Source organism: Neopsephotus bourkii, unplaced genomic scaffold, assembly GCF_033783945.1.
Source record: "Neopsephotus bourkii isolate Nb327-2 ecotype Australia unplaced genomic scaffold, CSIRO-AGI_Nbou_v1 NB_1792, whole genome shotgun sequence".
Taxonomy (NCBI): domain Eukaryota; kingdom Metazoa; phylum Chordata; class Aves; order Psittaciformes; family Psittacidae; genus Neopsephotus; species Neopsephotus bourkii.
Window position 1 is genome coordinate 1620917 of NW_026902266.1, and position 27022 is coordinate 1647938.

At 36.5% G+C, this 27022-nt stretch overlaps 1 protein-coding gene across 25 annotated transcripts in view; it reads left to right on the plus strand.

Annotated features, from left to right (window-relative positions):
- The window catches only part of GPHN (gephyrin), a 292216-nt gene that overhangs the window by 147700 nt on the left and 117494 nt on the right, over nt 1–27022 (plus strand). For 15 of the 25 annotated variants that reach the window (XM_061380383.1, XM_061380388.1, XM_061380387.1 and 12 more), the window contains 2 exons: nt 6493–6585; nt 17774–17812. The exons of 1 other annotated variant lie outside the window; for it this stretch is intronic. In XM_061380383.1, the coding sequence (XP_061236367.1) occupies nt 6493–6585; nt 17774–17812 (132 nt within the window). The remainder of the gene's footprint in view (nt 1–6492; nt 6586–17773; nt 17813–27022) is intronic. 9 more of the 25 variants (XM_061380384.1, XM_061380404.1, XM_061380394.1 and 6 more) reach the window with 1 other exon arrangement.

A 27022-nucleotide genomic window follows, 5' to 3' on the forward strand; every position in this document is an offset into this window, starting at 1 on the left:
AGCGTATTTTCATGGTGGTTTAGTCTTTCATTTTCTGATATTCTTAAATAATTTTGAGATTGATTACTTGCAAAGTTGTTACTTCACACATAAAAATAGCAAAGCTTTCAAACAGTAAGAGAAAGATTGTGAGCATAAGAAATAAAACCTTTGCATGAAATAGGGAAAAGAAATATTAAAAAAAATCCAAGAATATATTAACACTTATAAAGCCTTCCCTGTTTTTCAGACTGAATATTGAACTCAGCTCTTTATTTTTCCTTCAGTGTGTTTGCTTTATGGGTATTATTGTTCTTGAATGGACCTCAGTACTTGATTTTCCCTTTAAAATTATTAGACAAGCCATGTTCAGCTGAATAGGCAAGATTTAAACTCCTAAATACACAACAGTGATGAACAATTGGGCTTCTTTTATCTCTTCTTTTTTTCCTGGTTTGTATTTGTGTGCTTTGATGTGAATTTCTGATTCATACAATTTCATATGCTCTCTCATGGCATAGTGTCAGGGTCAATCTTTAGTGAGATTGGGTCAAGCTGCATGAGTAAGTAAAGGTTGTTATGAGGTCTTAAAGTACCAACTCCTGTATTCCTGAAACTCAGTGGTCAAAATGACACCCCGTTTTCTTAGCAAAGCTGTGACTATGCAGACTTCCTCTTCTTTGATATGTTTTTCTATATTTACATTCACTGTAATTTTTTTCATTATGATGGTGTTATATAATCATACATGAAAATTATCTGAGACTCTTTAAGCTCTGTTGGCATGAGATGACAAAGTGTAAAGGAACATTAAATTGTTATTTAACATGGCTTTTATACAACAGTTCTTATTTGGCTTGGATTGCTAAGGAAATTTATCATTATAGCTTTATGAACATACTGTTATATGTTTTCTGCTTGCATTTTGGAGCATACTGTCCTAGAGTAAACAGGATATATTTGTAAATATAGAAGTTATGTAATTTTATGAAACTTACATTTTTGAGAAGATTTGTTCTGAGGAGCACAGACTTTTGCATTTCTAAGTACTATCAGTAGTTTTTCCTAGAATCCATAATGATCTTTTCAGTCACATAAAGTTGTTTTGAGAAATCCTGGAATGTATGCATGTCTGTGAAACAGCTTCTACTAACTTCTGTTTTAAAGTCCAATGTGAAATTGTTTCCTGACTGCTGAAAAATATCAATATTATATTTAATTTCCATTAAATTTCAACATTTTAAGTGGTCCTTCATAAGTGATTAGTGTTGCATATAAGGTGAGATAACTTCAAGTTTGCACTGTGCTAGAAAAATTTAGCATGTGCCAAAATACTGAAGATCTTTGTTAACTACAGAATTACATAAACAGTTTCAATACTCAATATAGAATACTCAGTATAGGCATATGGAATACTCAATATAGGCATTTAGTCCAATCTACTGTGACCATTTCTGTGTGCTTTGTAGTACTTGTGCTTCGGTTAAGAGTGTTACTCAGGGTCTCAGTATCTATGTGGAAAAACAGCATACAGTAGCAGTGAGAGGATTGGAAGAGTCTTGCAATTTTTCTCAAGTTTTAGTTTCTGGTTAACAGCATACATTATGATATTGTGTCAATTACAGATGACTGTCACTCTGAAATGAAATAATTAATTACACATGTAGAGCTGCTCTGCTCCATTATTTAAGTGAAACAGCAATCAAGGACAGAAACACAGAGTAACTGTGATTATAATAAGGCTTTATTGCAAGAGACTGCAAACATTTACTGAGATAAGTAACCCACAAACATCAGTTATCTCCAAAGATCAGGGAGCTGAGCCTTTCATTCCAGCAAGGAATCCCTATTTGTTTCTCCTGTTCACTTACTTGCAGAGATTAGTGGATGTTACATTAATAGGTGCTGGCGAAATGTACCAAATTAAATTATGCTGTATTTTCTCTCACTTGAATCCTTCATATCAAGCCTGGGTGGTTTAGTGAAGACATACTCAAGTCCTGTTATTTGTTTTAAATGTATGAGGAACTGACTTAGACTAATGTTAGGTTTGCATAGAATCATAGAATAGTTAGGGTTGGAAGGGACCTTAAGATCATCTAGTTCCAGCCCCACTGCCATGGGCAGGGATCCCTCACACTAGATCATGTTGGCCAAGGCTCTGTCCAACCTGGCCTTACATACTGCCAGGGATGGAGCATTTGCCATTTCTTTGGGCAGCCTGTTCCAGTGCCTCACCACCCTCACAGTAAAAAACTTATTCCTTATCTCTAATCTGAACTTCCCCTGTTTAAGGTTAAACCCATGACCACTTTTCCTATCGCTACAGTCCTGATGAAGAATCCTTCGCTGCCATCCTTATATGCCCCCTTCAGGTACTGGAAGGCTGCTATGCGGTCTTCACGCAGCCTTCTCTAGGCTGAACAGCCCCAACTTTCTCAGCCTGTCTTCATACAGGAGATGCTTCAGCCCCCTGATCATCCTTGTGGCCCTCCTCTAGAGTTGTACCAACAGTTCCGTGTCCTCCTTATCCCAACAGTTCCATGTCCTCCTTATCTTGAGGACACCAGAACTGCATTCAGTACTCCAATCTTGGACATTGAGATATTTATTTAAGTTACAGCAGAAGGGAATATGCCTGTGTTATATCCATTCACTGACTAAAATCTCAGGAAGTGCTAGCTTAGGTGCAGTGCCACAAGAATACATCTGTACAGATTTGAGACTTAGTCTGTCTTAAGGTAATATGAATGCCCATATGAATTTGCAAGTATGTATGTGTTGTAAACATGGGGTCTTTCCCCTATGCCACACACAGTAGGCATTCTTTCCATGAGTTAATGATCTATATTGCCTTTAATTAATTCATATTAATTATGAATTGAATATGAAGTTTAACCATGGCAAGTGCAAGTTCCTACACCTGGGTTGGAGCAATCCCAGACACAGCTACAGGGGGGCAGAGAAGAGATTTAGAGCAGCCCTGCGGAGAAGGACTTGGGGGTGTTGGTCGATGAGAAAATGAACATGAGCCGGCTTCAGTGTGCACTTGCAGCCCTTCAGAAAGCCAACCATATCCTGGGCTGCATCAAAAGGAGCATGACCAGCAGGTCGAAGGAGGTGATCCTGCCCTTTATTCTGCTCTTGTTAGACCTCACCTGGAGTACTGTGTGCAGTTCTGGTGTCCTCAACATAAAAAGGACATGAAACTGTTGGAACAAGTCCAGAGGAGCGCCACGAGAATGATCAGGGGACTGGAGCACCTCCCATATGAAGATCGGCTGAGAAAGTTGGGACTCTTCAGCCTGGAGAAGAGAAGGCTGTGTTGAGACCTCATAGCAGCCTTCCAGTATCTGAAGGGGGCCTATAGGGAGGCTGGGGAAGGACTCTTCATAAGGGACTGTAGTGGTAGGACAAGGGGTAATGGGTTAAAACTTAAACAGGGGAAGTTTAGATTGGATATAAGGAGGAAATCCTTTCCTGTGAGGGTGGTGAGGCACTGGAATAGGTTGCCCAGGGAGGTTGTGAATGCTCCATCCCTGACAGTGTTCAAGGCTAGGTTGGACGAGGCCTTGGGTGATATGGTTTAGAGCGAGGTGTCCCTAGCCATGGCAGGGGGGTTGGAACTTGACGATCTTAAGGTCCTTTCCAGCCCTAACTATTCTGTGATTCTATTCTATATGTGAAAGACTAAGAACTCAGAGAAAGAATGAGGCATCATTTTTCTGCACTGGTGAAATCAAGACTGCTCAGGAGAAAATTCAAACAGATCTTAAGTAAAATTTTGAATGGGCTGTGTTATAATTGAAATAATTTCAATGACTGGGCAGTGCATAAGTCCAGCAAGTAGTTCCAACTTGGGAAAGAGAGGGGACTGATTGAAACAAGACCTCTTTGGTGCTAGATATAAATTGTATGTTAGTCCCAAGGATTTCCTACTTATTTAAATGAGAAAAAAAAAAAAGTATTTAAAAGTGGAAATGCAAAGAAACATAGAGAGCACAGATATCTGATCGAAAGCTTAAGGAGACAACTGACACACCATTTTTTTTCTGTACAGCAGAAAAACATAATTCATGTAGTTATTCTAGGACTTCAGGGAAATCTGAACAGGTAAGAATCACAGATGTGTGCTTTTGAAGTAAAACTGTGTCTAGTGGAACTGACTAGAGTAGCTGCATTTCTCCCTGTCTACCTTGATACTAGAAAATATGTGAAAAAGCCTATTTTAGCATACTAATTGTTAAATATGTTAAGCTTTATCATGCCTGCGGGATTTTGTTTTGGTTTTGGTTGGTTGGTTGGCTGGGTTTTTTGGATTTTTTTGTTTTTGGTGGTGGTGGTTTCAGTTGTTTTTGTTGCTGTTGTTGTTTGGGTTTGGTTTTATGGCCTTTTTTTTCCTGGAGGTCTGTAGTTCTGTTCTGGCTTTTTAAAATTTGGTGGTAATTTCACATATTTTTTTTTTTCTGAGTCAGATAATCCTATATTTTTATCCATAATTCCATTAGCAGCATAATTACATTGACTTGAATGGAGTGACAGTGATTTGCATAACTCTTTGATGTGGTCTCGTTTTATCTTGAAAGCTTATCATCAATGAAACAATAGAAGAGGAAAGATACACAAAAATATTTAATGATATTTTCTCTGGTTGAAATGTTACATAATAATTCTGTTTGTATAGCATTGGTAAAGCCAAATATCAGGTTTATGGCCTAGAGGAATTCTCATTTCAAGACAAAGCAAATTCAGTTCCCTGCAGAGCCAGTGGCAAGTCAAGCTACACTGCTGGCAGAAGCAAAGTGAATATGAGTAGCTTCTTGTCCTCAGCTAATCAGGGTGGTGCTTCCTTATTTAGGTACTTAGAATGTCAATGAGAATGTTTTGTAAGATAGAGTTTTGTGGGCTAGAGGGAAAGCAAGCAAGCTGAATATCCCTCAGGTATTTTTACATGGTTTTAAAATGACGTGTACAATTTACATGTTTAAAATACAGTGAAACCCAAAGTTAAACTTATTGCCTCATGGTCAAAGGTCATCTTACTGAAAATTTATGTTTGTTTACTATAACTAGAGCTTGGTAGAAAATTATATGTCTGCCTAAGTACACTGATGCAATAGCAGTAATACACATTTAATTATTGTTCAGTTTATTTGAAGAGTTAGGATATTAACTGATTTCTTTAGCTTTTTGTGGGCTATTATGAGACTTTTTTTTTTCCTCTGTTAATTGGAGTGGTTTAGAACTGTAGCAAAATGAGAACAGAGGAAAGATTTATTTTCTCTGTAAAACCAGTTGAATTTTGGCAGGTAAGATGCTCCATAAAACTCAGACAACAAAACCCAACACAAAATCTCTCCCTCCTGTTTTATACTGACACATATTCATTGATGTCAATAATTTGTAAAATATGCACAATATTAAGCTCTAACTTTGCCGAACGCATTTTTACGCTGAACTTCTCTCAGGTATTCTCTGAAATTTACAGCTGTTTGAAGTCAAATACGTTTTTAGATGATAAAATAGAGAAAATGCCACCTCTTCAAAATAATTTTTCTGATGCATAAGTATGTTATTTGAGCAAACAATTTTAAGAATGTAGTGTTTACAACATAATTCCTGCATTTCAAAACATAAAGCAGAAGTTAGACTTAATAGCTCCTTTCTATATAGATCTGAGACATTATGCGTGTTCTTTTCTTGAGCTTATTTGAAATGTTCGTGCAAGCAGAAACTTCTGGTAATTTAAGTGTGATATTAATACAAGAGATGATACAAATGGGGAATTGGAAGAAATAGGTATAGAAATAAAGACAGAACCTTTGGTTTTGATGCTTTGTATAAAGTAATCCTTGGATACATTTGCATGGTGGAGCGTGCAGGCAGATAAAGGTTTATTGTCTAGTATCATGAGTTCTCCAGTACCATCATTCATTAAATTTACATGGCATTTCTTAAACTTTCTTAGTCCAGCCTTGGAATTGGTTTACACAGTCCTACTGAAATGTTGTAGGGAATGTAGAAAAGATGCTTATAGATAATCTTTTGTGTTACTGTATCGTGTATTATTACATCTTTTAATAGATAAACTTAGACATATATGGTTCTTGCTTTTTTCAGGCTGTTAAAAGAGCACAGAAACCAAAGTTACTGCAATGACAATCAACCACGTAGTCTGAATTAAATGAACACAATCTATTACTTCCCAAAATCAAAATAAACAGTGTTATAAATTAATAACTGTGAATTCTTGTTTTCCATTTCAGGTGAAGAGATGGAGAACAGAATTTCAGTCTCCATTTCCAAAAATATAGATACTTGAATTATTCTGTCACATGCTGTTTATAAATAGTGGTTTAAAATTTTTGTATGAAAAGCCATGAGTGATTTTACAATTTCCTATATTTATTGTGTATATGTTATTAAGACATTTCAAGTCTTCAAGTGTTTTCTGATATAACTGTATCCCACTTCTTATGTGGTAGATCTGACAGGATTCATATTCTCTTTCAGGAGACGCTAATAGATTGGTGTGATGAAAAGGAACTTAATTTGATTTTAACAACTGGAGGAACAGGGTTTGCACCACGAGATGTCACTCCAGAGGTGAGATAGTCCTGGAATAAAAAGATCTGCTGTTTGGTGTTGAAATGTATGAGTCTTCGGGAGGGAGGTGATTTTATTTTTAATTTTATCTGTAACTTTGTAGTATCTATGGACAGGTCAAGTGACACACAACTTGGAAGCAGAAAAAGCAGTAGGGAATATAGCACAAGAGAATTACTCTGACCTTGGGTTCTGACTCAAAAAATGATTTTCAGACTAAAATGTAGCATGATGGATTTCCAGTCCCCTTACAAAAAAACAAAAAACAAAAACAAACAGCTTTTTGGTGTAATTTTCCTTAGTAGTACAGTACAATGCTGCTAAGCAAAACCTTGTGTGGCTTTTGTTGTGTCTTGCCCAAGGGAAAGTGGGATAAGAGAGATTCTTTAGTTCTCCCTTGCAGGCTACTGCATTGTCAACTACTGCATTGTAGGTTATCGTGTGAGAGGCAGATAGTAGGAGAAAAATGCTTGACACCACATCATCAAAAAAAGCTAAACAGGCACAGCAGTAGAGGTAACATGCACCAGTAAATGTTGCACAGCAAATCAGGTTCCATTCCACATATAAGGAGCTAAGGTAAGGAAATTAAAAAGGGAAAAGTAACCTAATAACCTCACGGCTATGGGTTGTCTTATGAAATGAGTATCTGATTGCAGTTGAAGTATTTTGTTATTTCTGGTTCAAATTTGATTAATAGGAACTTCTAAAATCACATACTTTTTTGGTTTGCTTATGTTTGCTAAAGGGCAGAATTAAGATTGGGTGCCTGAAGTGTTTCTTTCTGTAATTTAACATATTTAGATTTCTCTTAAGTACTCATGTAAGTTTTCAATTGCTTAGGCTTTCAACTTAGAGTTGATTTGAGTTCATTATAACATGCCTACAATGCCTTTTACTTACAAATGTGTTCTGTCAACCATGGGTACAGTTTAGCTTTTTTTCTATTAGAAATCAAAAAATATTTTTGTAAATCTATTGTATAACATTTGTGTAACTAAAAAAAACATGTAAAGAAAATGTTCCTGTACGTTACTTCTGATGTTTTTACATTATATACTAGAAACCTGGAGTAACTAAAACCTAAGGTTCAGTGTATCAGAAAATGGGTAGAGTCTAAGATGACCCCAGCATGCTAGAGCTAGTAAAACTGAATTTGCAGTTCATTCGCTGTGCTAAAGCAACATAAAATTGGAAAGTATGTTGGTTAAATTGATTTCTTCCTTTCAAACTAACTTAATGGTTTCAAAGGTTGCATTCCCAGCACTGTGTAGAAGGAGGGCTGAATTTCTGTTTGAGTTTTCCTGATTTATTACCTTTATTCAGGGTTGACACTAAGCAGCAGTGCCAGAGGAAGCATTGCAGCCAGTGCCAGAAACAAGCTACAGATCTCAAGCAGCATTTGGGACAAGAAATAAACAAATGAGAACTCCACACATAAACACCTAGTATTTTTCATACATTGCTTCATTTCTGTTACTCAAACTAATTAAGACAGGTGGTGGTGATTTTTTGGTTAGTTTTGATGTTACAGACTATGTAATAAAACCACACTCACATAAAAAAATCATTAACAACTTGTGCCATAGAACAGTTGTTTTAAAAGCAATAGGTATGCAAGACTTGAGGTGATTATAACAGAATTATGTATTCTGACTGTTGAATTATTTCGATATTTTAAAAGGATTTATATAGGACAGTATTTACTCACTTTTCACTCATTTAACTTGCATTAAAGTAGTATTTAACTTGGATTAACTTGCAAGCCTAAATTTAAATCACAGCAGAGAGATTGAATCCCAGTTCTAATTACAAAGTCGCAGTGATAAGGTTTGTTCTTATGACAGGGTTTATTAGATCATTCATTCAAACAAACATTTTTAATGTAAGAAAATTAGCTTGGCAGTATGTATCATTACAAAAAAATATGAAGAAGCATAAGCTTTGGCCCCATATTTACTGTATTCTGGGTCAGTGAGCACCAATTTGAAATGGAAAATTCATTATTTCAACATAATATGTACCCTTGCATTTGCATTGATGTAGGAAGTGGTTTTAATCTCTTCTGTGTGTGGTATTTGTTCAGCATGTTCCTGTCATTACTGAACTGATAGTGAAATGGTGTGATCATAACATTGTGCTGTTGAGATGCCATCTTTGAAACATGATTTTAGAACTGGTAATAATTTCGTTTGATACTGGAGACATGTTATCATTTTTCCTGTGAGTAGGAAGGGTAGTCCATTGGGTTGTATTTCAGCTGGAATGGTTTAAGTCCTGTTTCTCCTTAATGCACCTGTACTTTTGATTAGAAAACACATTTTTCTGAGCATAGATACATGATTGCTATTGTACTGTGCAAGATAAAGTTACTTCCTGAGAGAATTTACAGCCCAAAGAATTAATGCAAATTGAATGTTATAATTATTTATTAAATTGAAATTAAGTGCCTAGCATAATATATCTAATGAAAATAACTTCTTTAGATTTCAGGTATTTATGATTAAGCTTCCAGAAAAATTTTCTTGGTTCCCCACTCACTTTGCCTTTTGAACACTATATCAGAATCATATCAGGTTATTGCAATTGTTTCAATAATGCATAATGACTTTCTTTTTCTTATAATGGAACAGGTAATTTTAGGCATACTCACAATATCTGATTTTCTTTACCTGTCTCTGGTCTCTAAATGTATAGCCTCTGTCTAGTCAGTGAATGGGGAGAATATTTTGAACCAGTTACTGAATCACATTTTCAGGGGCGAAGGTCAGTTAAATTAAGGAGTGTGAATATCCTTCACTTTCTTGTCTACGCATCTAGAAGTGGTGAAATGCAAGTGGATATTTAAAAAGCAAAACCCACCCAATTGATGGCTGAATTTGAAGGAAATTGTGTTGCAGTTGTTATTAGGGAATACTGTAGTTCAACTGCTGTGGTATTTGGTGATAGTTTGCATTTGGACGAAAGCCAAAGTGTAGGCTTAATTTTGTAGATACAACCACTTCTTTTTTCACAATCTTATTTTGCCTGTAGTTTATGGGGATAGTCTTTAAATCCATACTGGAAATGCTCCTACAGTCTGTTGTTTTAAGAAGCATTTGTTGGTAGACAAACATCAGGCTTTTGCATATGCCCAAGATTTAGGGAACTTTTGGTTTACATTTTCAAATGCAAACATGTTTTCCATGGGACTACAGTACTTGAGTGGCAGACAATTACATTTACAGAATGTTAATGATAATATACATTAACTGTTGTGAGGAGGGGGAAAAAAAAGTGGCAGCATTTTTATTTATCACTAGATATCCTTCTGAGATAGAAATGTGTTTTCTCTATTTCTTGGTCAATACAAAAGAGAAAGAAAAAAATCTTCTATATACAGACCCTCTGCACAGTTTTCTACCTTTTGGCTTCTCTACTTTTACATTTATTCTTTTGCAAAATTGTACATCCAAATAGTTGACTTGTCTGCTCCTTAACAGAGTCTTCTTACTATTTTCTTATCTTTCATGTCTGGTGTGGATCACAAGTCTTGTTTGCCCCAGTACAAAGCTAAATTTATGTACATAGATAATAGCAATAGAAGTCAATTTGTTGTGCCTCAACTGATGCTAGATGTACTTCAGCTGTGTCAGTGTGTGTATCCACAAATTGTTCAGCCACACTGCAGGTATGCCTGAAATTTTACACTCCGAAATGTTAAGATAAGACTTTAGAGGAGGCTTAGAAGAGCTCTTTTTCGTGCAATCCCAGACACAGCTACAGGCTGGGCAGAGAAGAGATTCAGACCAGCCCTGCGGAGAAGGACTTGGGGGTGCTGGTCGATGAGAAAATGAACATGAGCCGGCAGTGTGCGCTTGCAGCCCAGAAAGCCAACCATATCCTGGGCTGCATCAAAAGGAGTGTGACCAGCAGGTCAAAGGGGGTGATCCTGCCCCTTTATTCTGCTCTTGTGAGACCTCACTTGGAGTATTGTGTGCAGTTCTGGTGTCCTCAACATAAAAAGGACATGGATCTGTTGGAACAAGTCCAGAGGAGGGCCACAAGAATGATCAGGGGACTGGAGCACCTCCCATATGAAGATTGGCTGAGAAAGTTGGGGCTGTTCAGCCTGGAGAAGGCTGCGTGTAGACCTCATAGCAGCCTTCCAGTATCTGAAGGGGGCATATAGGGATGCTGGGCATGGACTCTTCATGAGGGACTGTAGTGGTAGGACAAGGGGTAATGGGTTAAAACTTAAACAGGGAAAGTTTAGGTTGGATATAAGGAGGAAATTCTTTCCTGTTAGGGTAGTGAGACACTGGAATAGGTTTTCCAGGGAGGTTGTGAATGCTTCATCCTTGGCAGTGTTCAAGGCTAGGTTAGATGAGGCCTTGGGTAATATGGTTTAGAGTGAGGTGTCCCTGCCCATGGCAGGGGGGTTGGAGCTTGATGATCTTAAGGTCCTTTCCAACCCTAACTATTCTATGATTCTGTGTAAAACCAGTCAGGTGTTTCCTTACTCTTCCTTCTTTTCCAGTGCTCTAGGAAAACTGTGAATGCTTCGTTTGATTCTTGCTGATTATATTCATCAACATTTATATATTTAAATGTTATATATGTATTTAGACATGTGCTTGTTTTCATTTATGACAATATGTGTGTATTTGCCTGTTTTTTCACCAAAGTAAGTTCTGTAGTCCATGAAAAGAAATCATTCTCTGGAACTCCCTTGTGTTTGTCAGCATCTTTCTGAAAAAATCATGATCAGAATGAACAGAATACCCAAACTAGCCACACAAAAGCCATGTTTGGAAAGAAGAAAGTCTCTGTTGTACTGTTGATATAGTCTTTGTATAGACCTCACTTGGAGTATTGTGTGCAGTTCTGGTATCCTCAACATAAAAAAGACATGGAACTGTTAGAACAAGTCCAGAGGAGGGCCATGAGAATAATCAGGGGACTGGAGCACCTCCTGTATGAAGACAGGCTGAGAAAGTTGGGGTTGTTCAGCCTGGAGAAGAGAAGGCTGTGTGCCTCATAGCAGCCTTCCAGTATCTGAAGGGGACCTATAGGGATGCTGGGGATGGATTCTTCATTAGGGACTTTAGTGATAGGAGAAGGCGTAATGGGTTAAAACTTAAACAGGGGAAGTTTAGATTGCATATAAGGAGGAAATTCTTTCCTGTTACGGTGGTGAGGCACTGGAATAGGTTGCCCAGGGACGTTGTGAATGCTCCATCCGTGGCAGTGTTCAAGGCCAGGTTGGACAGAGTCTTGGGTGCCATGGTTTAGTGTGAGGTGTCCCTGCCCATGGCAGGGGGGTTGGAACTAGATGATCTTAAGGTCCTTTCCAGCCCTAACTATTCTATGATTCCGTTCAAAATTGCACCAGCATTTTTATAATCAGTACCAATTACAATTTTCTGTCACCTTGCTTTTCTTGGTTCCCTAAGGTAACTTTCGCTGTTGCTGTTTCCCACATTTCTCCTTGGAATTTACTGTGGGTTTTTTCTTCAAGTTTCATTTGAATCCCACATACTATTTAAAAATGTCTGTATCCTTCCATTTCTGTGTCCCAAATAGCGTTGGCAACCCTCCTAATCTCTATTCTTTGTAATTTTCATGTGTTCTGTCTGTTTCCTTCCCCTTCAACTCTGTTAATGAAATAAGATGCTTGTGACAAAACAGGTATATCGTGTTATACCCATACTCAAAGCAACATGTTCCCTCCAGGTTAACCAAATCCACTACGACATTTCAAATAACACCTTCCTTTTAATAGGTGACAATTTCAAGTAGAAATAACATGTAGAGTTTTTTGTCCTATCTGATTCAAACAGTGCCTTTCCAGAGCATCTGGGTTTCTAATGTTGTGGGTATGGCAGTGCTTCTGGTCTTCTTCAGCAGAATTCATCTGTTCTTAGTGCCGTATCAAAGACATTTTACTGTTGTCACTGGGCCAAAATAAACAAGTTTTCTTTTTACAAACTGTCACTTAAGGACAGTCATCATCTCACGTGGGACATCAGTCACTTTGTGATAGGAATACTATGAAACTATATGACCTCTAATTACCCAGGCTGTTGTTTCAGTTTTTCATCCTTCAGTATTCCAGGTACCCTCCAATTTAATAATCTTTTCCGGCATTTATTTTCATAGTCTATTCTAGGACTGTAGTTTCCCATATCTCTCAAGGAGGTCTCTCTTCCTTGACTTCTGTGTAAAGCTATTGTGTAATGAAGTGTGCTATGTATATAAAAATGTGTAAACCTGTAACTTGCCATCAGAACTTTTGAAAACTACTGTTCATAGTTTAAATAGATATGTATTATGTTGCTTCTTGTATGTTGAAACTGGTATTTTGGTTGTAGAGTTCTAGCTCACTTCCAGCATTCTCCTAAAGGGTGTGAATTATGAAACCATGCCAGGTGCATCTAGACAGCAAATATGCTTAAATGGAACACACTGCTCTATGACAGACTCCTTCCAAAAAGGGTGCTACTTTATTAGAAGTTTATCAGCAACTCTATAAGATACCATTCCCTTTTTCTGAGTCCTCCAGACACTTCCTAGCTTACATGATTAGGTCTTTATCCAGTCTGCTTTAATTTGTCAATAAAATTTGTTATTTGAAATGCTGTATTTGGTGTTATAAAAATACAAATATATTTTTGTGCCATATTAATTTAATTAAAAATTCTATAACTAGATTTTAAATCTCATCTTTGGAAGGTGTATTATTATAGCAGAATTGATATATTTAGTTTCAGAACATTTTTCACTAAACTACTACAAGTTTCTTTGAGAAGCAGCAGTGTACAGCTTATTTTCACTACACAGTACACTGTCAGGTTACAGAAGTACCTGTCTTGGGAAATATGAAACTGGTTTAGCTGATTTATGAAGTGCTAAAAGATGTCCTTTCTCTTCTCTTGTTTGAGTTTCTGAGGAAAACTTGGTAACACATCGACATCACTGAAGAGCTTGGTTGTGCTATCATGAACTGCAGTCACTGCATGGAAGCACCCGGACAGCTATAGGGAGAAATGAGAGGCAAAGAAGCTAGATCCCATTTACTCAAATATCAGAGGCTGAAAAAAAAAAAAAAAAAAAAATGGAAAAGAAGCCCCTCATCACACTCCAAACTCCCAACCAAAAAAAAAGAAAACATCTAAAACCAAAGGAAGTAGGAAACATATGCAGAGAGCATTCCTGAAGAATGCTTTTTTTTTTATAAATTGGTAGATTCTTGATATTCTGCTACATATACAGCAGTTTTGAGCATGTTTCTTTGTGTATCCAGCGGAGATACTGTATTGAAAAAATGTATGTCTCTCAACTCGTTTCTGTCTAGATTTCCTGACATAGACAAGTACAAAGATGGGGGGGGAAAGGAATAGGAATACAGAGGATTTTTTCTGTATCTGGGATTGATGTGTCAAAATGGGAAGCTGCATGTTTTTTGGACATTCCCTTTTTAAAAAGTTTCAAATGTCACAATGAATATAGAAAAAGGTGGTCTAGGAGAGATGCTTTCTGTGAGAGTTACACAACTCAGTCTGTTCAGTTTATCATAAAGAACACTGGGAGGTAACCTGGGTTTTGCCTGGGTTTTCTTTGGGAAATAATGTAAAGTACTAACAGCTTGCTTAGTCTGCTAAAGAGAATTGTAACAACAGCTGGTGATGGGAAGCTGAAGTCGGAAAAATCTAATGAGAAAATCATCATAATGGAAGGTTTTTATGTGTTTGGTTTGGTTTGATTAAAATTAAGCTATCAGTCACACAAACAGATTCCCTTCTGTCAAATCAAAGGTGATTGAATGTGGGAGAGATATAAAACTCAAGTTACCTTGTACTCATCCAGAAGTCATGGATGATGTATAATAGGTTATCCTGTGTGGAAGCCAAAACCTGATTCTAGTTTTATGGTTTTCATTTGTTAAAATAAAATGAGAAGACAGTTTGAATTAAATGGATCCTGAAATTGATGAAGAAACAGTTTTGTTTCCTGCATACAAAAGGATTACATGAATTGCTTATTTGTCTCTTACTGGAAAATGCAAAACTGTAATAATATTGGCTGAGGATGCTGGCGGAAATATCTTTAAAATTATTTAACTATTGTATTAACTTTCTGTGTAAAGTTGAACATCATAACCTAAAGATAATATTAATAGAATTCTTGTTAAGGAATTGGGTATTTTTATCTATTTGAGGATCAAATTGCATTATTTTAGCTTTATTTAATACTCTCAAATACCAAATGGAAGTTCTGTTTTCTGTCTTTCAAACATGTATGCAAGATCTTTTAAAAAGAAGAATCAATAGTAAAACAGCAGTAAGGGATTCAAATGTTTCATAGAATGAGTAAAGCCACAGTAACAAGCCAGGAAATCTTGCTTTTGTTTCTTAACTTTTGCAGTTAATTTTTTATTCCAAGGTAATTTCAGAATGGAAGTTGAAAAGAAGCCTCACCATATCCTGTGGGTGGACAAATGGTTCTTATCCCAGTGATTCCAAATACCTTCAAAATACACCCAGAAGAACAATATGGTTATAATTTACTTTTTATTGAGGGGCCTTCTCCTCCTCTTGGCATTACTGATGCCTTTTAGCCATGTTTTCATTGTAGGGACCACAACTCTCATAGGTATCTCTGTTAGTTTAAACCATCTGGCTTGGCTCTTATTAGCAGTTTAGCAGCAACAGTGCATAGACCTTGAGGTCCTTTCTGTAGCTGGGGAAGAAAAATATGCCTGCTATGGAATTTCTGTATAACCAAATTTTTAGTTTGGGACTTTCAGATTTTTTTCCTTTTTAGGCATTTATAAAAACAGTTTCCATTAAAACATCACTTTACAGCAGATAATAGGGAACTGAAAAAAATTAAACAGCAAGTTAAGGCAAAATAATAATGAAAACATTGTCAGGCCTGTAATTATGCAGTTCTTGCTCTTAATGTGTCTTTTTTTTTTTTAGCTGGTCATGGTCTATTACAAAGAGTTTAATAAAAGCTTAATATGGAGAAAAATAAAAAAATATGTAGACATGTTAGGAAGACTGTGAAGGCAGGTTAAAGAAATGATAACTAGAGGGCAAATAGTAGTCTGGATTTAAGATGTATGAAAAATTGAGTTAGTCCTTTTGACATGAGCACACCAGAATAGCAAAATGACTCTCTATTAAAATAGTTGATCATTAAAACTAATACTTATTAAAGAGTGTAGAATTTCTCATTTGCACCTTGCCTGCAGTGTAGAAGCTTTTTGAGGCACTAAGTGTAAAGAAACTGGAAGAATCCTGGAAAGCAGCTGGCTTCATTAGTTATTTTAGAATTATAACTAGCCCTTTGCCTGCTTTTGCTAATTGATACCACATGGAGCAGTGAAGCTTTAGCAAAACGTAGACTCAGTATAAATACCAGAATAGAAAACAGAAATTACTGTTGTCACATTCAGGCGTGAGGGTCTTACCAATTATGAGCAAGAGACTGATTACATTTCAACCTTCTTTTGCACCATGTTTTAGCTTTTTACCACTTTATGCATATATTCTTTTCCCAATTATTTTGTAATGAGAATACTCAAATTAATAGAAGTGCATTATCTACTGTTTATTATTGACATTTAAACTTTCACTAGATTTAGGAAGTCCATCTTTTCCTCCACAAATAAACATTTTGTCACAGTTCACTGAGGTCAGTTTTGTCATAGTTCATTTTCATTGAGCCTTGAAAGTGTGAGTGAAGGTGCTAGCAATTTTTGTCTTTCTGTGGTGCAGCTAACTGTAGCTGCTGCTGGCCATAAAATCACAGGATTTTATAAAACTACCAATACATGCTCTAAGTAATTTGTACTCTATAGTATTATATCTTCTCTTGTTCAGGCAGAGTGTGCTTTTCTGGTGGTTTATGTCATTACTAATTGTATGATGGAAATATCTTGGTCTCCTCTGCCTAAATTTCCTGTCATTTTGGTTTAAGCCCAACTAATATTTGATACAGGACAGTTTGGATATGGAAGAAATTCCTGTTCTATGACCCAGATTTCTAAATTTAAAGTTATATTAACCTCTGTTATTCCTATGCCTTGCTCAGCTAGAAGGAGAATGAATGGCTGATATCCAGAGGATCACTATAAAAAATGTTCCATCAGTTTAGCCTATTATTGTGGTATTCCCTAAAAGCTTTGTTGCACGTGAGTACATGGCAAATTCATACAGATTCTTTCTCTGTGACCTTTCTGAATCCTAACTCAGCAGTGCACAACAGAACTACTGATATTTTTTCTTGTGTCTACGGTTCTCTACAGTTTGCAGGAAAGGGAATAGTTGGCTTATCAAGGAGAGTTGTAGGTTTTCAGTGTTACAAATAAGGAGTTAATGTGCAAACAGATAAGTACACACACAGTGTGGGCCTCCAAGAGGACAGAAATAGTGAAGTTTGAGTCTTTGCTGACTGTTGACTTTTAGTTACTAGGAAGGTACTTACTGAATAAAAAGACATACTGAATAAAAATGACTGAAGTGACATATGAGTTAAATTACTGAATTTTATTACTGCTGGGGGTTTCTCAGTTCTTGCATTCCAGAGTTCATTACATGTTTCTGAAATAGAGCAGCAGCTAAGATTTCTGAAACATGGTTTAATTTGTTCCCATGTTAAATAACAGAGGCTCAAGTTAAAGAGGAGACAATAAGGTAAAAGAAGGTGTTGATAAGTTTTGCACTTCTGCAACTTGCCATGAAAGAGGGTTACCCCACAAGACTCGTAAAACTTAATTCATTAGAGTGTGGGTGTATCTAAGCCAAACAACATCCTGCACTAGGCATGAGTAACAGATAATGACAACTTCAATTTATCTCACCAATGGCCTGTAATGGCTAATGGGTACTCCTGTTCATTTCACAAGCTATTTTTGCACTGGATATGGGAATGAGCTCACAAGACCATCCCCTTTTCCCTCTTACGCACCTTGTGCTAGAGGTAAGTGTGGTTTTGGGAAATAAGGGTGGGATGTCATGAGATAAAGTGATGTGGACTTCTTAAATTTTCGCAAACCTCATAAAGGCATGTGTCTTAGGTTGGGCAAAGACTCAGTTGAATTCTTATTTTTTGCCCAAAGAGATTACCCAGTCCTAAATTGACATGCTTTCCGTGAACTGGGAGTCAGAAATCCCTTTTCTCTTCTGTTTTTCTGCTGCAGAATTTCCCAACATTCCCATTATGTGGGCTCCAGAGAGGGGTAAGCAACATCTTCAATCCCACCCAATCATTTCCAAACTAATTCTTTGCTAGTATTTTTTTGCTTTTTTAATCATCATCAGAAACAGGTTTTAGACACATTTTTCCCATTTGTTTGATTTTTCTTGTGGATTCTCATATTTTGTTTTATAGGAAGGTACCATGGCCTCCCCAGGTGCTAGGGTCAGACTCATCTGCTGTTTCCATTTGTGTGCTATTCTCCTGTGGATATTCATGGTTCACTCTGATCTAATGATATTATCAGAGGGTGAGCATCTAGATTCTTGGGATTGTTTCACTCATGATATCCTAAGTTACTGAAAAAGTACTGCCACCCTGCTGCTCTGTCAATCAGTTGGCAGGCTTTTGATTTGTCCTTGCTGACAGTCGCATCTGATTTTTTGTGGGCTTTGGTCTTTTGCAGCCTGTCTGGGGACTGCCTGACATTCACGACTCTCTTTTATTCTCTCTACCTGCTGGCTTGTGGCATTGTCCTCCTGAAATCTTGGCCCTTTACCTGACTGTCTGGCATTACCTCTTGACCATCTAATTGCTTGACACTGACTACCTACTGCCCTGTCCATCTGTGGAATGGCATGTATCGCCTCCTTATTGTCCTTTTGATCTGATTGCACATGGGCATTGGCCTTCTGCTGCCCTGTCTCATGCTCTGAGTGCTGGGCATCACCTTCCTGCTGAGTGCATCTGCTGACTCTGTGGAATTGCTCTTCTGCTGCTTGGCACACCTGCTGACTGTTTGGTACTGCTTTATCAACTTGCTGAATGTCTGGCATTTTCCTCCTGCCTTTTCACCTAATCCTTCAATACGGTATCCCCTTGCTGCTCTTTGGGTCTGCATACTCACTGATACTTGCTCTTTTGCTGTCCTGTTCACTTGCTTTTATGCCTGGCGTTTTCAATCATATTGTCCTGCCCACCTGCCTAGATTTTATTTTTAAATATGCACCAGTCTGAAAAAAATAAGGATTGTAAGGAATGGGGAAAAAAATAATGCTTGGCTCCTTCATGATCTGATTCAGTTCAACATACCAGCCAAAACTTGATCTCAGTACCAGCATCCACTTTTTTCATAGAACTGCTCAAAACTTTTCCCTCCTTACAAAAAAAAAAAATAATAATAAAGCTGAATTGCATTAAGTTTTTATTTCCATCACTTCATTTGATAGGTTTATTACTGTTCAGTCTTAATATACTCAGTATTAAATTTGACAGCAATTAAGTACTAAACCATATCACTAATATTACCTACGGTAGCTCTCAGCATCGATGGAAGGTAGGTAATAACGGGGGGGGAGGGGAAACAATCAGTTGCTGAGTCTCAGAAAGATTAAGGTTTTATTGTAGAGATGTTCAGTAAATGCAGTGGATCAAAGGGGTAAATAAGAAATGTTACACAACTCTTAATTTGAAACACAAGGTTACACCTAATGTAGAAAAGTCATTGCATGAGTACAGTATTACCAAACTGCAGTGTGTCTTAGTTGCTGCTTCCTACTGTTTACCAGGAAAATGGTCAATTGACATTTTACAGAATCCTTTTGTCACTGTCTCACAGATTAAGAACTATAAGGACCATAGTAAGGGGATACATTATTCTCAGAGCTTAGAGTAAGAAGCAGGATTTCCTGGCTCTTCTTTTAATTCAACTCACTTGCCCTCTCTTTTCATAGCTCTGCCACAGTCTCTAGCTTATTATATTTGTTTGTGGGTTTAATTACGCTTTTAAATCCAGCCCCAAGTAGGAACCATAATGAACACTATCATAATTTCAGAATAAATTCTTCCTAAACTTAGAATAGTTGTATGTAATATTCTTTCAACTTTAGCTTTTAATCTCTCCAGATATATTACTACTTCTGCTATCTTCAGAGATACCCTAAATATGCAAAATTATGCCTAACCATGCAGGCAGAGCAGCATCCCCTTAGTCAGTACATAGGCTGTTTCACCTGTGGAAGCGGAGTGGGACTCCGTGGCAGAGCACCCTGCTCACATGCTCCCAAGACCAGCTTACCCTTGTGCAGGATTCCTGCCCATGCAGCAGATAACGTTCCAAGTAAGAGCAAATAGGAACCTTCTCCCAGTTTTCACACTAACCTCTATAAATCCAGTAAACTTTTTTTCTGCTCGGAGAAACTGGAAGACACAAATGTTTGCCTTTACTTCCTTACCATCTTCTAGGCTCTCTGTCCTCTCCTCATCCTTTCCAACCCTCCCTTGCGTCTCTGAGGGTATTTTTTTCACAACTTTGCGAACTTTTAAAGACAGAAGGCTGGCAGTCTCTCACTTCCTACCAGCTTCACACTGTTGAGGGGTCTGGTAACAAGAACAGATCTCAGTAGCAATTCTCTTTCTCCCAGTGTTACTTTGCTGTTTCCCTAGGCTGTTGTTTGAGAAGTGACTTAAAATGCTGGAAGGGAAGAGGAATATTCACTCCAGCACTGCAAGGCTGCAAGACACCGCTAGAACTCACTTCTTTTCCCAAGGACCATTAAGTCATTTTAGTTACATCTAATGTAGTTGTTTGGGGTTTTTTTAATCAGTATTACCTCAAAAAAATGACTACTTTTCAAATTATATTCAGGTTATATAAAATTTCAATACAGAACAGAATCAGAAAGGGGAGGAAATAAATACAATGCTTTTTCTTGATTGAAAATTATACTTACTGGAAAACTGATACTGTTTGATACAGTGCTGTCTCAAACAGCTTCACTGTAAAATATCCAGGAAAATCATTTTTCCATCTGCAGTGGTCAAGTTATGTTCAGCATATTTTGATCAGTTTACAGAAATATAATCATGTTAAGTTGGAAGAATACATTGTGGGTTTTGTCTTACAAATGAGTCAACTTGGTTAAAGAAACATGAAAAAATTGCATACTAACCCTGGGAATAACATCATGTCTATCAAATCCCAGGAAAAATGAAATACAACATTATTTTGTCATTTTTAAAAGGGTTTCGTTCAGCTGATTTTGTTATTCTTAGGGTATCATTTTGTCTATCCTGTGCACTTTTCACCAAAAAATTAGCTTCTGGAACCATCATGAAGAGTTACAAGTCTTTCCAGCATATAGAGTTTCCCTTTCCAGGATAACTAAATTTCCTGTTATCAGCCTAATTATATCTTAGTTTTATTTCCTCTTGTTAGACTCTTTTTCTTCCTTATTATCTCTTAAAAAAAAAAAATCAGAATTTTTTACATTTCTCATAGTAATTTCCTGAACTACTATGTCTAAATCCTACAAATTACTTGTCAGAAGAGTGTTTTTCATATATCCTCACTTCAATGCAGTATTTAAGTTCCATTAAAATTTTTACAGCTTGCTTTCTTTATTCTTCTGTGTTTTCTAAAGGTGTCTTTTCTGATGACAGTCAGCATTGTAGCAGCTAAATGCTAATTGCTTCAGTCGTTTCTGAAAAGGAAAGAAATTCCTAACTAATTCAGGTCATTTGCTATCAAAAAGGAAGACAAATATATAATTATGTTGCTATCCTTGGGATTTCCAGAAGTTGTTCCACTGCCCTGACCTACTTAATCACTGTTTTCAGTTTCAGTTGAAGTTTTCAATTTTTTAAGAATAATGTGTCTGGCGGTGATTTGTATCAACTTGGAATTCAGATTTTGTTATGTCTGTATGTTGCTTCTGGATCCAGTTTGAAAAAATTATTTAGTTAATTTTAGACTCAGATGATATATGTGCTAAAGAACACATATGCCTTTTGATTCATGCATTGTCATCAATGATGAGGGCTTTTGCTGTCACAAATCATACAACAATTTACTGAGGGTATGTTGATACGGATTAAGTTCTAATGTCTGTCTACTGTTACCTCTTTACTCAGTGGTTAAAGAGCTTTTATTAGAAGAATGAGGAGATAGATACTCAAAGTGGATGTAAGAAGCAAGATGACACTATTTTTGCATTGATTACTTCTGAGCATTGCAATTTGTAACCCGTGATTTTTTATTTTGTTCTGATGAATATATTTCTAAAGATTTAAATACCACATCTTCTGGGTTCCCTTTTCTTAAAACGTCCTTCAGAGTACAGGCTAGGAAAAGCTGTTTACTTGGTTATAATGTAGTTTTAACTGATTCCTTGTGAAGATAATATCCACAGCTTAAAGATAGTGAACTTCCTTAGTAAATTAAACTGATACATTCACTGAATTTATACATGAAAAAAGACCCAGTTATCCATCCTTCAATGACTGTTACAGACTTGTTCCCCCAGTACTTTTTTTTCTATTGTGCTGCCCAGCTGCCCAGCCAGCTTTCAGATTTTGAATTTCCTGGAGCCTCTTGCACTTCACTTGGGAGTTTGATGAAGTCATATAGATGTCATGATTTAGAAGTTTAATCTCAGACCATACCTGGACATTTGTTTGAGTAGTCGTTTATGGCTCTCACAGTACATCATAGAAACACTAAATAATCTTTTCCATCCTTGCTATTTATTTTTGGGAAATAATTGTACACCTGAATTAGTCTTTTAATTTTTTTTGCAGATGGACTGTAGTATTTATGAAATAAGCTTTGTTTTGTGTAGTGTTGCAATCACATACGTCACTCAAATGGCAGATTTGGCAGGTTTCATAGCTGACTGAAACCTACACATTGCACAATTTCTTTTTTTTTTTTTTTTTGAGTTTTCAGGATACAGTTCCTTTTTCAAGAGTGACAAATGATTGCGTTATTGCCACTTCTTTCCATGAGATGACCAGTTCTTCCTTTAAAACCAAGTAGTGTTTATGTATGCAGTGGTATACAGAATTAATCCCTGACCAGCAAGGCCTAAAGCTACAGTCTCTCTCAAACTTTTCTACTACTGATTCAAGTTTTACTGTTTTCTACTGTTCAGCATTGGTGATTCCTGGAATGAGAAGAACACGGAAGGACTCAAAGTTCTCTTAGATGTCTTTGTCTCTCAGGGATTTTGTTTCCTGCAGCATCTTAATAAGGAGCTGCTCTGAACTCATCATCACTCTTTGCAGTCAGGAGGGATCCTGTAGCAGTATTTTTCTTTTGACTTTTTTAAGCATTAAAAAAGACAGATTTATCAACTTAGCTGGAACTTCTGGGATTTTCTCAATTAACAGATTTCACATTTTTATGATAGCTTAATATTTTCCCCAGAAATATTTTGTATCTTTGTTTCTTTCCCTTTTTTTTTTTTTTTTTTTTTAAAGAGAATTTTTAAATTTAAGTTCTTTATTAAGGCACATATTATTGGGCAGGTAACCCTAGGCAGGTAACCCTAGGTGCGTATGATTTCTATGTTATTCTGAATTATTGTCTTCCATCGTCCATATACATTATATAGAAATATTGCTGTATAATTTCTTTGCTTGTTAATCTGCTTAGAGGTGTGATGTTTGGAGTTGCATTTCTCTGAGTGTGAACACACTTCTGTGATAGTGAACATGCTTAGCATGTGCTCTTAGTATGCAAGAGCCCAGTCCTGTGTATATTTTAAGTACATAGACTCAGAACTAACTTATTCCCTATGCCTAGCTAAGAATCTCTTCTGCCTTAACAGTTGTTAAAAGTTATCACTTTTCTCAGTGATCTACTTCCATGGTGCTAGTACAAGAATCAGTCTGCTGAAAAAGTTTGGGCACATTTAATTTTATGAAAAAGCAAAAATATTTTTCAGCATAACAGAGTCAGCTGCTTCAATGACAGCAGAAGTGTATGTGAAGGGAGGTGCTTATATACCTATGTTGCTAATGAAAAGAACATTACATTGTAAGAACTTAGGGTTTCAAAGTTAGGAGTTGAACAGGAAGTAAACCAACAGAATTTGTCTGTACAATGCTAACTTTTCTTAATCTGAAAACATTACTCTGTCACAGCTCAGTAGTGTCAATAAGTGCATGGAAGTGCACTTCTAGTGCATAATGCATGGAAGATACTGTAATATCTTCTAAAACTGGAAGAAACTGGTGTTTTGGGTACAGAAATGTGTATAGAAAAGATCTTAGGAACAGTGAAATAAAGGAGAAATATACTGGATTTTGTTATATTGATAACTATTAAGTATTGTGAACCATTACTTAAATAGTAAAATCAAATTTCAGAGGAAAAGGTAAATGTGGTATACTTAATATTCCTTATTCAACATAGATTAGGAGTTCTGCTGTTTTCCATTCCAGTGCTCTGTGCTGCAGCAGTCTCAGCAAAGTACTTTCCACCATCTCTGTAAGAAACTTTCATCCAGTTGTTCCCATGAGAATCTTGGAGAAAAAATGTGATTTGTGCCAGGAGTTAAATAACTCTGTGTAGGAAATTATTTGACAGAATACACAGTAGGTCCCTTTGACTTTCAAAATCTGTTCAGTTTTTCAGTTTCAATGAACACATCATTTGCATGTGCCTAAATTGCAGCTTTTGAGACTCTGAACACACAATTGCATCACAGGATCTCACAAAAGAATCCTTTCTATCAGTTTTTAGGTGAAAGTGCTTTAAAGCTGTTGTTATTAGAGATGCTTTATCATTTGCTTGGGGAGTAAAGATACTGTGTCAGGGAATCTTAAAGTACGTTTTGTAATTCTTGTATCGTCGTGGTGTATTCTGGAAAAAACTATCACTCAGCAGTCCATCCTTTGTTGTGTAGAATGTGTATTTTAGGAATTTGTTTTGGTTTTAATCTTCAGCATTGATGATTGGAGATTGAAATTGTTTGGAGGAGCTACTGTACAGAAACTGACTGGAGTTTCTGAAGTACAGATATTTCATATGCAATATTTGTCCTTGGTAGAAGGTAGCAGATGACAGGAAACAACAGACAACATTCTCAAAATGAAGTATTTCCGCATCTCAATCTCAGTAACAAATGTGTTGAAGCTAAAGTATTGCAAGATTATTTATTTAGAAATGTGAAATTCCAAGTAAAAAGAAAGGGGAGTATATCTTTGGTATAGATACCTAGTCTACAAGGTAGTACACATAACTAGCACAGCACATGACATTTTTTTGGTGAGACAGTGCTCCGTAGTTATACTGTTAGCTAAAGCTCATTACATTGTCAGTTGCATTAACTATAGCATTCTTATTGATAGTCTTATTGAAATACAGTAGGTATTTATAATCATTTCTCTCATTTCTGCTGTACAAGCCTGCAATAAAGAAGTTCTTTGTAAAAATGTTCTTTGTAAAGAACAAAATTTTTCACTTCTCAGTTTTTTTTCTACTTCAATTTTTAAAGAATTTTGTGAAGGTTGTGATGGATTGAATATATTTTTACATTTTATTAAATATAAAGCAGTTTGAAGTAACTGAGGGAAATCTTAACAATTTTTAAATAAAATATTAACAATGCTTTGTAGTAGCAGAATGGTGTCACTACTTTTAACAGCAAATCTTCAGCTGTACTTCTTCTATTGAGCAGCAAAGGATTCATTCGTACATGAAGTGGAGTTGAAGTGGGAAGCACAGTTTGCACCTGCAAAAGAGGGCTGAAAAAGGAAGTAGGCACTTGACTCTCCTTGTAAGCAAGTTCAGTGGCTTGTTTTCAGCTGTTATTTTAACAATACTCTGCCTAACCTCTACACCTTTGCAAATATTCTGCCTTTTGTTACTGGCTTAACACACACCATTATACAGCTGTAACATAATGCACCTGGTGGGCTGTATACATCTTCTTGGAGCCTAAATGCTTTCCTCATAATGCAGAAAAGCATTTGGTGTTTCCTTTGTTCGATTAACTGCTTCTGAAATTTACTGTACTATAGCTTTTAGGTTTTATAACAATGTGGTGGGGTGGGGAGTATTATAAAATCAAGATCAGATTCTATGGCATAAATAATTTATAGACATTTACGACCTTAAAAAATTGTTTAGTAATCTGGATTTAAAAAAAAAAAAAAAAAAAGAAGTTATTGTTATCACTTTATATTCAAAGTGGTATTTTTAAGATGCACATGGTTGGTTGCTGATATCCACCATATCCACCGATTTCACTACCATTTCTATTACCAAATGGGGTAGGCATATAACTGATCTGTGAAATTTGTGTAAATCGAATACAGTCAGGTTTAGCTCAAAACTTTAGTACAAACCTACTGGGATGCAGGAACAAGTTACATATTCCACAGTGTTGCTTTCTCCAGTATATTAATCCACATTTTTAGGTGCATCTTCCCCAAAATGTTTTGCAAGCTCTAAGTAAGAAGGAAACAATGTTATGAAGTAAATCTTTTGATTAGCTTGATTTCAGTTGAAGAGAACAAGGTCTTTTGAGGAAAGTTACCGTAAATACTAAAATCTTTATGTATACTTAGGTAATTTTATTTTTTTTTTTACAAAACTAACTATCACTGGAGTCCAACTACTAAAAATTAAATATATTCATGACTTGGTCATGCCTAAGTCATCAAGTACTGTCAGAGGTACCTTTACCAGTGAGTTGGTTTTTATGGTCATGCACATAGTGGAGTTAAACTGATAAAATTGTTTGCTGATAAAAATTTATAAGCAAGAATAACATTGAATTATCTCCTGTTATCTTGATCCTCAAGAGATAGGCATCATTGCAGTAAATGTTCTGATGGATCCCAGTGAAGGGATTGAGGGCTCAAGTTCTAGGCAAAGGGAATTGTGGATGTGAGGAGAGAACAGAGAAATCGGAGTCTGTACTTAATCTAATCTAACAGCAGTTATTACTGTGACACTTTTATTACTCAGCCACATAAATTCTATGTCATTCTGTGATGTTTAGGATCTTCATGGCAGCACAGTTGCTGAAAGTATTTTGAGAGTGCAAACAAATTTAAAATCAGCATCCTTGTGCTGCATGTATACCAAGCTCACCATTGAGAAGAAGGAAAGATGATAGAATAAGCCACCCTAATACATTTAGGCATGTTTTGTTTTATGTAAAGTAATCCTATAAAAGCCTGGGAGAGCTCTCAATATGTTTCTATGTATGTCTGACACACAGAGCTGCATCTAACGTCAAAAACACCCAACAGGAGTATCAAAATGGAGACTAACCAGTCTCAGGTTGAGTTTCTTACTGTACGGGAAAATTGACAGAAGCCTATATGGTCACTTCATGAGGAGAAACAAACACACACATTGGGCCAACATTAGGTTTACAGGCCCCCATCATTAGCATTCATTGATAACTCACTGTTGAGGAAATTATGACTGTCAGGCTCTTACGTTTAAGGTGCATGT